This window comes from Lepidochelys kempii, chromosome 2 (genome assembly GCF_965140265.1).
Source record: "Lepidochelys kempii isolate rLepKem1 chromosome 2, rLepKem1.hap2, whole genome shotgun sequence".
NCBI classification, from domain to species: domain Eukaryota; kingdom Metazoa; phylum Chordata; order Testudines; family Cheloniidae; genus Lepidochelys; species Lepidochelys kempii.
This window is the reverse complement of record NC_133257.1, coordinates 267803488-267816475: the sequence shown is the minus strand read 5'-3', so window position 1 is coordinate 267816475 and position 12988 is coordinate 267803488. Positions and strand designations below refer to the sequence as shown.

The 12988-nt window shown below is 47.6% G+C and overlaps 1 protein-coding gene across 1 annotated transcript in view; it reads right to left on the bottom strand.

Moving 5' to 3' along the window:
- The window catches only part of LOC140906196 (uncharacterized), a 42596-nt gene extending 30217 nt beyond the window's left edge, over positions 1 to 12379 (bottom strand). Inside the window, exons 1-7 of the mRNA XM_073329688.1 lie at positions 12241 to 12379; positions 7805 to 8206; positions 5653 to 5779; positions 3589 to 3702; positions 3294 to 3407; positions 1008 to 1112; positions 274 to 387 (exon numbers count right to left, since the gene is read on the bottom strand). Coding sequence (XP_073185789.1) covers positions 274 to 387; positions 1008 to 1112; positions 3294 to 3407; positions 3589 to 3702; positions 5653 to 5779; positions 7805 to 8206; positions 12241 to 12264 — 1000 coding nt within the window. The 5' untranslated portion in view covers positions 12265 to 12379. The remainder of the gene's footprint in view (positions 1 to 273; positions 388 to 1007; positions 1113 to 3293; positions 3408 to 3588; positions 3703 to 5652; positions 5780 to 7804; positions 8207 to 12240) is intronic.
- Between the last annotated feature and the right edge of the window lie 609 nt (positions 12380 to 12988).

Below are 12988 nucleotides of genomic sequence, written 5' to 3'. Positions count from 1 at the left end.
AAGAAAAGAAAAAAGAAATTAAATGCAAAATAAATCTTGTGTTAATGCAATGCTCGGCTCAGAGTTCTGAACGAAGAACTATGGGTAATGCAAAAGTGAAGATTCTGATCATGTTAACTCAACTACATCATGCGACTGTCAAGCTTAGGAAACATTTCTCTTGTAATCATTGCATTTGGACAGTGTCAAGATTGCAAATTGTCTCCTGGATTTGAGGAAAAGAGGATTTCCAGCTATTTCACACCCTATCAAAGTTGTTACAATCCATCTCACCTGCGCAGAGCTCTGTATGGATTTGCCTTTCCTCCGAGACCTGCATATCCTGCACACCTGGCTCTTCCTCGACGTCCCTCCCGCAGGAAGCGTAGCGTGCAGAAGCTTGGCACCCTGTTCACGACAGACAGAGGAACGCATTGCTTTTCTGATCTCCACAAACACTATACAAGGCAATGTCAACTGATCGTAACCCAGTGCTGTTTTTGGGCTGGAGGAGACACACATTCTGATTGGCTACAAACATTTCACTGAGGATCCACAGGAAATAAATGCAGAAGGGTTCAGAGCCAGGAGAACTTGAGATTGGTGGAAATCCAAAGGTGATAGCTGCGTCCATAAAGGGGCAGGTGGTACCGATAGGCCCGGGCCTAGAATGGAGCTGTACAGAACAGCATTGCCCCAGGCTTTGCTTCAGGAGAGCTCCCTGGGAGTAGAGTCTGCACCAGCCCTTCGGCGGGAGCAGTGTGCACTCCTCCCTGTGGCTAGCCAGCCCTGCTGGTAGTGTGGAAGTGGTGGGGGAGAGGGGGTAAGGACCTATGTTGTCTCCTTTTGGGGGTACAGCTCACTCGGGACTAGTAGGGAGCAACCTCAGCACTAAGGACTGCAACTGCCAGGATAGGAGAAGGCTCCTTGCACTATAATCTCTTGCTCATCTGTACGGGGACCAGCCAGAGCCTCGACCAAAAGTTTTACTGGATTTCACTCACTGGGCAGCTTAGCGCATCACTCACCAGCGAAGGGGTCTGTAGAGAGCGCTCCTTCCCCAAAGCGTTCCTGATCCTCGGCACAGGACTGTTCCTCTAGTTTAATCCACGATAAAACGTCACAGCCAAAGACTGTATAATTGGTTCATGGAAAGAGGTAATAATAGATGCTGTGTTTTATTCTTATATCTCACTGACTCATTCTGACGAAGCATCTGATGCGATTTTAATGTGAACACACAAGGGCTAAACTAGAAATTACATCATGATTGTCCATCCCTTTCTATTAAGTGCTGACATGGGCAGAGATTAGTCACCAAGACAGTTTCACAGAGAAGGGGAGACTTTGGAAAGTGTTCTCATATCTCTTGACTATGTAACAAGTGCTTTAGTGCAGTGATGGATGCTGTAGAAATATAAATAATTATGGTAGAAAATGTTCCAAGGGCCTAGCTCCTACAGCAATGGACACACTAGGAATACCCAAGGTGGACGGAAAATTATACAATCTGTAGAAGCCAGCAAAGGTTTTGTTGGAAGGCTAGTTTCTCCTTCTTTAAGTTCAGCTGATATCCGGAGAACGCTGACACAGGTAAGTCCAAAGGTGGCCATTTGGTATAACCACACGTGCAACATTACAGAGCTTTAGGTCATTGTTAAAAATCACTTATATAGTGCTGCAGACTCTAGACAGCGCATCAAACCACGCTGAAGTATCCAGATTCATAGTTTTTTAATGCCAGAAGGGACCATTATATTTTGTTTCACCTGCATAATGCAGGCCAAAGAAAATCACCCAATAATTTCTGCATCAAGCCCTAACTTTGGTTTGAACTACACACTGGCAAAAGAGAAGGCATAGCCATCTTGGGGATATAAAAAACAAATTTATTTGAGCTTAAGCTTTCGTGAGCTACAGCTCACTTCATCGGATGCATCCGATGAAGTGAGCTGTAGCTCACGAAAGCTCATGCTCAAATAAATTGGTTAGTCTCTAAGGTGCCACAAGTCCTCCTTTTCTTTTTGCGAATACAGACTAACACGGCTGCTACTCTGAGAAAAGACAATATGTAGGTATATACAAGCACATGATAAATGGCACAGGTACAGAGAAGGAGATCGCAGAATACGTATGGCTTGATGCGATCAGTACAGAGTGGGAGTATTACTAAATTAGAAAGTACTGTACAGGTATAGATAAGGAGAGGTTGAATTGGGTCAGTTTGTAGTGGCTACAACAGCCTGCCCACATTTCCTGGTTGCTGTTATCTTGTGCTAAGCTTTCATTTAAAGAACAAACAAACAAATAAAAATTCTGGTGCTTATGGTTGCCTGCCGACTGAATTTAATCAACCCAATTATATCTGCTTGAGTGTGCAAACAGCTTGAAACACCTCAGAAAGATACACACTGCTCCTATTCAGGCTGATGTGGTGTTGCCTCTGGAGCCTACCGATGGCAACTTGAACTCCCAACATTTTAAACTTTCACTGCTGATCGAAGCTCACAAGACAAAAAAGAGGAAGTATCCCATAATGAACTGAGTCATCCATTGTGGAGTCACAGAACGGCAAAGCTTGGACTGGAAATGGGTCTTGGGAAGAATCCCACCACCTTTTTCATCTCCAATCACACAGTGCAAAGGGATATAAGGAGATGGATATTTGGAGGTAAATATTTCCACCCATTCTCCTGCATTTTGACAGAAGATCAATAACTTTCCTTCCACCAAACATGTTAAATGTAGAGTGGTCAGCGCATGCATGCTGTTAGGCAGTGGTAGAAAGCTGGCACTAGATACGGGATACTGTAAATTGAGGTAAATCAATTACTCCTTCACCATTACCTTCATTTTGCTGTCAATCAATGTGTCTATTTCAGAGGCATTTATTTTACCCTACTGATATGAATGTCTCTCACTTTTTCCTCTTCACTAACTCACAACTCCAAGCGCAGTTTGAGAACAGCTGTTCAGCAGGCAACCAAGGGATTGATTTGGTCTGACTCTGGGTGTTCCAACAGCTTTAATTTCTTTTAGTTGCTGAGGCCCAAAGGTGAGTCACTGTCAACTTGCAATAGCAGGCAACCAACCAAAAATATGTAAGTCGAAAAGTGTGGTTTATCTTGTTATTGTTGCATTCCGTTAGTGTCTGGCTTGGACAGAGGCAGATTGCCAGCTTTTTACTTCACTCATCCCTGTGTAGAGGGACAGCACAAGCCCAACGGGACTTATGTGATGTCCAGCCTTTGTGCAGGTGTCCTGTCTGAAGAGGTGAATTTTACCCTTTGGAATGGTTTCAATCCATTACTGACCTGTGCTGGGGTCTGCAGGGACACCTCTTTCCTTAGCATTGCCCTGTTCCCCAACACACGGCTCTGCGCCTTGTTCGGTCTGGCACCGCTGGCCAGGTGCAGCAACGGGAGAGTCTGCTCACGGGGGGGCGAAGGGAAAGAAGAGAGAATTCCATTATGTTTATCTAATATCTTTTTAGCTGCTGGCAACACATTAAAAATGTCTGAAAAGCTAGAACCACGAGGTTCACAAGAACTTTGGTTCTTGCTTTGTCCTTCCCATGCCCTTTCTAAATTGTTTTAATCCATTACTCACTGACGCACGGCTCAATAGAGATTTTCCTTTCTTCAGTGTCCTGCAGATCCCCGATATACGGCTCCTCCCCTCGCTCTATCCGGGACAGGATGTCAGGTTTAGAAACAGCATAGTCTGTTCATGGGAGATGATATTAGGTGGGATACAGTAGGATGTTTTATTCAGATCAGTTACACAGGGATTATAAGGATCCTTTCAACTGTGATATTCATTAGCTTTTTTTTTTTTAAATCACATTTATAACAAATCAGTTTCAATGAAAAGTAGAACCTGGTTTACTTAAACATTGTCTAGTGAGGGGCCAATCCTGCAGGTGCTTACTACCAAACACAGGACTTATTGCTGGTAGTAGGCCCATTAACTTCCCCAGTCATCACTGTTATTACCTGCAATATAGTAGCACCTAGAGGCTCCAAACAAGATCAGGACCCCATTGTCTCTATTGCCCAAACGTTGGTTCTTTTCACTCCCCATGTTATGGATAATGAGGCTGGGATGAATAGCCTGGATTCATCATACAAACTGCTGACATTGCTCCAGAGAGGCCCGATTCTGGGGAAGCTCTTGGAGGCTCTTTCACTGGGGGAGGTTAATTCTGTGTTCTCCTTTGGGAATGACTGAATGGCTGGTCATTTCAAGGTTTGACACCAGAGCCTGAGTTGGACTGTGGAATGGTGTTTACTGTGGGAGATGTGAAGAGATCATTGAACACCCTCCTCCTCCGTTCCTAGCAGCGGCTATGAGTTAGACTCTAATTTGGTCCAAACGTTCTTTATACCACACAGTCATTTGAATAAGGGGGAAAAGGTCCCTATATGGAAGGTTAGTATCACTTTAGATAAGCTATTAGCAGCAGGAGAGTGGGGTGGGAGGAGGTATTTTTTCATGCTTTGTGTGTATATAAAAAGATCTTCTACACTTTCCACAGTATGCATCCGATGAAGTGAGCTGTAGCTCACGAAAGCTTATGCTCAAATAAATTGGTTCGTCTCTAAGGTGCCACAAGTACTCCTTTTCTTTTTGCGAATACAGACTAACACGGCTGCTACTCTGAAACCTATATGGAAGGGTTATTGTAGGTCAATTTAGCATATTACTCAAGAACAGAGCAACTCCACAGGGATTGACGCATGCTCATTGCATCACAGCTACGCTGTTGAGGATGGAGGACACCAGAATGCCAAAGCAGCTGTGGAATGGAAAACTGGAAGCAGGTAACTATACAGGAGGCAGCCAGAAGAAACGCTTCAAGGACACACTGCAGCATAATCAGAAGCAATGCAACATTGCAGCTGGGAGCTGTCACAATAGACAGATCGCGCTGGCAAGCAGTCAGGGATGGGGTTACTCAGATCTTGATCCTGAGGCGCTGAGTCATACACAGCAGCAGATTCAGCGGGCACGGAACATAATCCCTTCCTCAACACTGAGCTACATATGCCCTCGATGCAGAAAGGACCAACACTCTCACATCGGCCTTTTCGGCCCCAACGTAACACTGTCATCAGCCTCATCTGCGGTCACCAAGGGCAACAACAATTCCTCAAGAACGGTGAATTTTAATTAGCTATTCTGTCGCTGCCTACACAAAATCAGCCATGTGGGGGGGAAACCCACAATGCCAGTTAAAACACTGTTCCTTCTCCCATGCAGACGGGACCACCAGTGCTAACTATTTTATGCTTCCCCGGGATCTGCAGGAGGAAGTGCACCTGCTTGGGGTTTATATTACCCTGGACTTGACTCTTCAGTTGTTTCTCTTTGGATACATTTTTCATCAACAGCTGACATGGAAACTAGCAACTTTCTGTATCTAGATTGAATTTGAAACGTAGATCCCACTGTGCTTCTAGTATGGGATAAGAGGAGGTGGTGGCCTTAAGCCCAATAGTGTATATTTTGGTATTTCTTCCACAGAAGGATGTGAGGAACTTGAGCTATCATAAACATCTGGAAGACTAATGGCATTGTCCCAGCACAAATCAAAGGAACTGTGAGCAGGAGGAAACCCAGTCCATGAAAGATCTCACCACTTCTAATAAAGGAATGAAAACTGATCCTTACCCAGTGAGATCAGGGTCTCATAATTCCCCTTTATGGTGTTCTTGTAAAGCTCCTTCTGCCATTCATTCAAGCTCTTCCATTCCTGCTCATTGAAATAGACGGAGATGTCATCAAATGTCACCGGTACCTGAAATTACAAGGGGGGAGTCACTCACCACCTTCTAATTCTGTCACACAGACCTTTTTATGTTAACTCTAAGAATGTTTTAAAGTTAATTTAATTTGAGTTTAGCCAGAATCAAGATACCATGATATTCAGCTCGTATAAATCAGCAATACTCAATTGTCTTCAAAGCAGCTATGCCTAGTTAGGCTAGCTGAGGATCTGGCCCCATACAGGGGTCAGAGTTTGCAGCTTGACATTATTATTATTTAATGTGACAGGGGTCCGTGATGGAATGCCTGTCTGCAGAGAACGTCTGAGCCCATAACCACCCATCCACTCCCATGCAGGATAATGGGAGTTTAATCAAGTAAAAATGATTCACTTTGCAATCTGCAGTTTAAGCATCTTTGATTTCCCAGTGAGAAGGGTCTAACTAACACTGACTGAACAGCTCCAAGGAACCATAATCAGCTGACAGGCACAGTAAATGCCAGCCAATAAGGTGCATTAACTTGGCACAATATGAATGGATTGTTTTCACGGTGTTGGAATTTCGTAACATTAAGTCTGAGTAACACTGACATTAACCGGTCTCGGCAGTTCCCATTTGCGTCCCTCTCTTCATGGGTCCGTCTATACAGTTCTCTCCCAGGTGCAGCACAGTTTCTGCAGGCGCACCGGAAAGCAGACGGGACAGCGTACCAGAGAGAGGCACAGCAGGGTTCATTGCAAGTGGGTTTCACACACAAAAGAAAAGTTTGAGTGGGGAAAGTCCAACCTCTTTCCGGCTGTTAGGCTAATGCGAATCGCTCAGTTGGTATCTGAGATGAGAGGGTAACATTTTGAAATGCACAGGCACAGTGGGCTTTGCCTATGAGAGGTGCAGAGTGTTGCAGAGGAAGGCTCTAAAATGGCAAAGAGGCAGCAGGGAAAGTCGAAAACTGAAAAGGGCTGGTAAGAGCAGACAGGAAGGATAGTCCAGTGGTTACAGCGCTCAGCGGGGTTCAATTCCTGTTCTTCCACGAATATCCTGTGGAACCTTGGGCAAATCTCAGTCTCTCTGTGCCTCAGATGTACACCTGGGGATTATAGCCCTGCCCTACCTCACAGGGGTGTCTTCTCTGACTATGAACTTTGGGCTTCTATCCTTTCCTTAATCCGGAGAGGTTTTTCAAGATGTTAGATTTGTTCTTCCATTCCCTCCCCTTTCCCCCAACTGCTCCCATCAGCACGAGAAGGGAGTGGGGTGAAAGTCATCTAACTAGTTCTGATCAGCACAGGGGTTGGCTCAAAAAACCCTCTGCCACCCCATCAAATCTGAGCACTTTTAGAGCAGCAAAGACAAGGAAAGAACAAGCCTGTGAAAAAAATCCCTCGTGTATCTGGTAATAGAAGGGACTTACTTAATAAACCTTTTAACATGGTACAGCCCCTTCCACATGAAGCACTAAAAATGCTTTACGAATACTGGTGGCTTAAGCCTCACGTACCCCTGTGAGGAAGGTAAATATCATCCCCATCTTAAAGATGAGGCTCAGAGAAGTTAAGAGGCATGTCCAAGATCACACAGGAAGTTTGTGGCAGAGCTGGGAAATGAATCATAGAATTATAGCGGGTTAGGACTGGAAGGGACCTCAGTAGGTCATCTAGTCCAGTCCCTTGCACTCAAGGCAGGGCTAGATAACAATTAGACTCAGACTTCGATTCCCAGACCTCTGCATTAACTACAAGACCATCCTTTCTACTCTATGCTGACTTCTGCCTCCTTAGTGCTCGTTGAGATGTGCTGTGACAATGCTTATTTTCCTAGCTTATTGCTTTGACCACATCACCCCCCTCTCTGCATCCCTCCACTGCCCATCATATCAACAAGAAATGTCTCCTTGTCTGTATCCCCCATTCCATCTCATCCAACACTTCTATCGTAGATTCCTTGGGAAAGGGACTGTCTTTTTGTTCTGTGTCTGTACAGCTCCTGCCACAGTAGGGTCCTGGTCCGTGACGGGGACTCTTAGGCATTACCACCACACAGATAAAACTAGTTACCTTGGGCACCTCCCCGTTAGTGCCTGGGGGGAGCCTCAGGATCCAGAAGTTCCTGTTCTTCAGCAGGTTCTCCATGTTCTCCAGCCTCCTCTGCAGCAGCCCATACTCCTGGATCAGAGTTCCCAGCACGGCCCACTTACTCTCCAGCTGGTTCCCAAACTCCACCACAGTTCTCTCACAACCTATTAGCTTTTTTTCAGCCATCCACATTCTCCCTTCCAGACCCAGCAACCGCGTGGCATAAGAATCTAATTTCCTCTCAACAGCTTGGACTGTGGCTAGTACAGTCTGAAGGGAAGCCTCTGCACTTGGAAGTGGTGTTTCTTGTACAGACGTTTGCTCCGGGAGGACCGGTGGCTGCAAGGCGGCAAGGGGCTGCGGTTCCACCTCCCATTCATCAGCCTGTTTCAAGGACAGAAAATGAAAACAGAGTTGAAGTCACGTTCCCTATCGGCAAAGTTAGCTACAAAGAAACAGGACAAGCAGCCGCTCACATGCAACAGGCCGCCCAGACTGTTCAAGGTTGCATCTTTATCATCACCGGCTCACATTCCAGAAGTGATGGTTAAAAAGCTGCTGACATTTTCATTATAATCCTCATTTATAAGGGTCAATGGGAATGGTATTGAACTGAAATGTCCCATGCATCTCGGGTTTTGTCCTAATTTGTTTGAGGAAAACTGCAATATAAGGCAAGAGCTTTTCTAATCACGTTCATTTACAAACAAAAGTCAATCACTACAACAATCTTATGAGAAGAGAATTAATGAGCCTGGCATGAGGTCTCCTTGCCACAGGGCCCCAGAGACTCCCAGGGGATGAGCTAGACGGGGAATTCCCTGCGCGAAGAGACATCCTTGCACTAGCTCTAGAGAAGTGTAGTGTCAGCTGTGAGTGGCAGGAAGCACTAGCCGTTCTGAGGACACACTGCCCAAGTCCAGCGGCACACGCTCGGGGCGGCTCGCCTCCCCCACTGCTTGCACCACGGCAACTGTGCTCTATTTTTAGCATGTTAACTCAATCGGAGCTAGTGCAAATATGCCTCCTTAAAATGGGAATCAAACAACCAACTCCAAGTGTTGACATATCCTGGGTCTCTCGTTCTCTCTTATGGCCCATCTGCGCGCCAACATTTATCCCATCAGGAGATGGTGTTATATTCCAGCAGTGACCAGACAGGATAGGAACAAACTAACTGTACAAAATCGGTGCTCCAGTCTGTACAAACTTAAATTTCACAACACCCCAGGTAGGTAGGTAGATAGGTATTCTTATCCCCAGCATTCAGGTGCAGAAACCATTTTAGAAATGTTAAGCAACTTGCACCAGGGCAAAGAGTAAATGTGTCTGGACCAACATTTGAATCCACGTCCCTTTCTTCTCCTCATGTCCTTGTCATGAACTTGATGTTTTTCCAGAACTGTCCCCAAATAATATCTAATGCCCTAGATCACCATGCTTCCTAGGCAAATCATTTCACTGTGTCCTAGCTTTCCTCTCAGTAAATTAAGATCTCCTCAGTCATCAAATTTACTTGGCTTCCTAAATAAAGTATGATTATTGCTGTTTTTACAGATGGGAAAACTGAGACCTGCTGGGGATAAGAAACTTGCCTCAAGAGCACTGTGGTCCAGCAGTTTAAATACAGGCCTGAGCATCAGGAGAGCTAGGTCTGTGAGAACATGAACCTCCACTGATCACCTCCCCAGCTAGACAGAAGACTGCAGTGAACCAGGCTTATAAAGCACTAGAGAAGCGTGAAGCATTATTAAGGCCAGTCAGTAGCAGACATGAAAACAGAGTTCAGGGGTCACAGGCCCATGCCCATTTCTCTGGCCCTGCAGAGATCCTCCAGGTTGAAGTTTCATTCACCTCTTTTGTCTCAACCAACTTTTCCCCCAAAAAACTGCTACATTTTTCCCAAAGGTTCCCAAAATCTAAAACCAGCTCATTCCACGTAAAGTTTGGCAACAAATATTCACCCAGTTCTAATCCCAATACTTTGCATCTCTGCAGCACCTTCCCTTGGAGGATCTCAAAGCAATTTACAAACACAGACATATTAAGACTCATAACCACCCCAGGGAGGCATGAAGTATTATTCCCCATGTAGAGACAGAGAAACTGAGGTTAAGTGGCCTGTCCAAAAATCACATAGCAAGTCAGTACAGAAGTGGGAACAGAACTCATGACTCCTGGCACTCAATCCTTTGCTTCAGCCAAGGAACTGTTCTTCCTCTCAATATAAACACATAGTGTTATTCATCAACCAACATTTAGGTACCTCTTCGATGATTTTTTTCCGGAAGGCTCCTCTTCCTTTTGGTTGCGATAGGGACTGTGGGTTCCCGTTCATGCTCGGGCAGACGTTCAGAGTCGGAACCGCTGTTTTGGTTAGAAGCAACCGCTTTCCAAATTCTAATTTTTTTTGCGTCACGCTTGAAATGTCAAAGCACTCGTCTGTGAAGTGCGCAGAGCAGATCAGCGAGCGGTCGTGTCCCCCTCTCCAGTCTGCTCTCTTCATCCGAACAAATCTGTCCCAAAGGCTCCTAACATGAGGGTCTTTTGGAAATTTGAACAAGGATACACCATCTTGGGTGGTGTTGGAACACCTGGCCACTACGCAGCGAGCTGGCATGGTTTGTAACGTAAAATGTTACTACGTTACAATGTCACTAGCAGGCAAGTTCTAGAGATTCCTCCAGCTGATCTGTTAGAAACCTTTGAAGGCTCTTTCCTAAGTAGCTCTGGGAGTTGGTTGCATCCCTGGTCTCCCAGTACAGTTCTGACACTGTAGCTGTTCGGTGTAATGCTCAGAATCCCAACAAGCGAGAACACTCCCTTCGTCAAACTCCTTGGCTTTTTATTTGAATGACACCTAAAAAGCAGAGAGAAAACCCTCTCATGCACATAACTATAATGATGTTGTGTAGCCACACCAGGTGCATGTAAAAATTCAGTTACTTATTTTAAATAAAAAATTATGCAATGTTTTACGAGCCTGGTTTTGAAAAGTTAGGTGTGGAACTGCACATACAAAATAAGTGCACAATTACATACACACCGTCCAGGTAACTGCGCATGCATATGCCTGGTTGTGGTCATTTCCATTCCTTTCCCAGACCGGAAGAAGAGCTCTGGCTGGCTCAAAAGCTTGTCTCGCTCACCAACAGAAGTTGGTCCAATAAAAGATATTACTGGACCCCCCCTTGTCTCGCTAATATCCTGGGACCAACAAGGCTACAACTACACTGTACACAACCTTGGCAGTTATGCGGTTTGTGCACACAATCATGACAACTGCATGTGAAACTCGCACATCTAAAATTTTTCGACATTGGGCCCAACCTGTTCAAACTTCTGTGCTCCTCCCCTACCAATGTTCATCCCTGCACATCAAAGCACTTTAAGAACAATTGATGCATTTTCAAAATCCTTATGTGAGAAATAAGAATCTGTTACCACTCCCATTGTACAGCTTCTGTGTGCCAGGCTGTCAGGGATGAAAGGACCAGTGCTTCATTTGTGCCAGGGCTTGCCAGAGCTGAGCCCTGGCACCTCTAGGCTTAGGCGTTCATAGTCCCAGCACCTCTGGCTTCGCCACATCAGTTATGAAAGTCCAAAAAAATTGATTAAGCTCCAGCACCTATTTGCTTGAGCCCCAGCTCAGCTTTCATTACAAATTAAGCACTGGAAATAACTCACCCAAGTCAGTAGCAAACTCCGAAATAGAATCCAGGCTGCTTGACATTAGGTAACCCTCTGACGCTGCAATGAGCCTCCTGTGTAAAGCGATGCTGGTGCCCTGTTAACACCCTCTGCAGCCAAGCACCTGCAGCCGCCAGGCCCTGACTACCACCCTCCAGGATGCAGCTCAGCAGGCACAAGCTCCAAAGGCCACCTGAGGCAGGCGAGCGGAGGCGCTAAGAACCAGCCCCAGCCCAGGAATCAAGGCATTTCCTTGCTAGCCTTCCCCCTGCCCGGCTAGGGCAGTGCTAGGCCCCCTCTCGCTAGCGCTGGGAAGCGGGGCGCTAAGAGCTGCGCCCAGCGGCAGGGCAGGGCGCCCAGAGAGCAGATGTGAGAAATCGGGACGGGGGTGGACGGTAATAGGTGCCTATATAAGAAAAAGCCCCAAACATCAGATGTCCCGATTTTACAGGGCCAGTCCTGGTCACCCTAGGGCAGGGTGCCCCCGACCCTACGCCCCCCGGGCTGGAGGTCAGGGCGGACCCCCGGGAAAGGCAGCTCTCCCCCGCTGCACCGCTCTGCGCCTGCATTCGGAGCCGCGGGGCAACGTGTAAACGCCCAGCCCCAGGGGACTCCAGCCAGGCCCTGCGGGGAGCGGGTCGCTGGGCACACGTGCCCCGGCTCTGCAAGGGGCCCGCGGGCCAGGCACCGGGGCTACGTACCGCAGCGCCCCTGCTCCGGGCCCTTACCTGGGCAGCGGCCCGCTCGGCCATGGCCCCCCCGGGCGGGGCCGCTCCCGCTGCGGGCTGGGCAGAGTCCCGGCGCCGCCTCGCCACGGGCCGGCCCCGCTGCCGGGCGGAGCAGAGCGAGCGCGGCCCGCAGGGAGGGAGGGAGGGAGGGAGCCGCGGCCTGGCTGCCGGGGCCGGGAGCGGCGGGGCGGGGCCGGCGGGGAGCGGGGCGGCAGCGGCCCCTGGCGGGGGAAGCTCGGCATCGGCCGCGGCCGCCGCTTTGATGCCCTGGAACTGTTGTTAGCGGTTGTAACACGCGTGTCCACACGTCTTCAAGCCGGGGACCGGGGGCCACCTCAGGGGGCAAAGCCGTGACAGCGTGGGCGGGTCTTTAACTGAGGGACGCCGGTCGCCCTCCGTGCAGGGGAGAGTTTTAGCACCTCTGGGTGCCAGAATAAAGGGGCCACCGCCCCCCTTCCCTGTGCCGGCCTCTATCAGCCTGAACTCACCTCAGACAGAAAAGGAGGCCTTGTGGCACCTTAGAGACTAACCAATTTATTTGAGCACAAGCTTTCCTGAGCTACAGCTCACTTCATCGGATGCATACCGTGGAAACTGCAGCAGACTTTATATACACACAGAGATCATAAAACAATACCTCCTCCCACCCCACTGTCCTGCTGGTAATAGCTTATCTAAAGTGACCATCAGGTGGGCCATTTCCAGCACAAATCCAGGTTCTCTCACCCCCCTCCCAAAAACCACACAC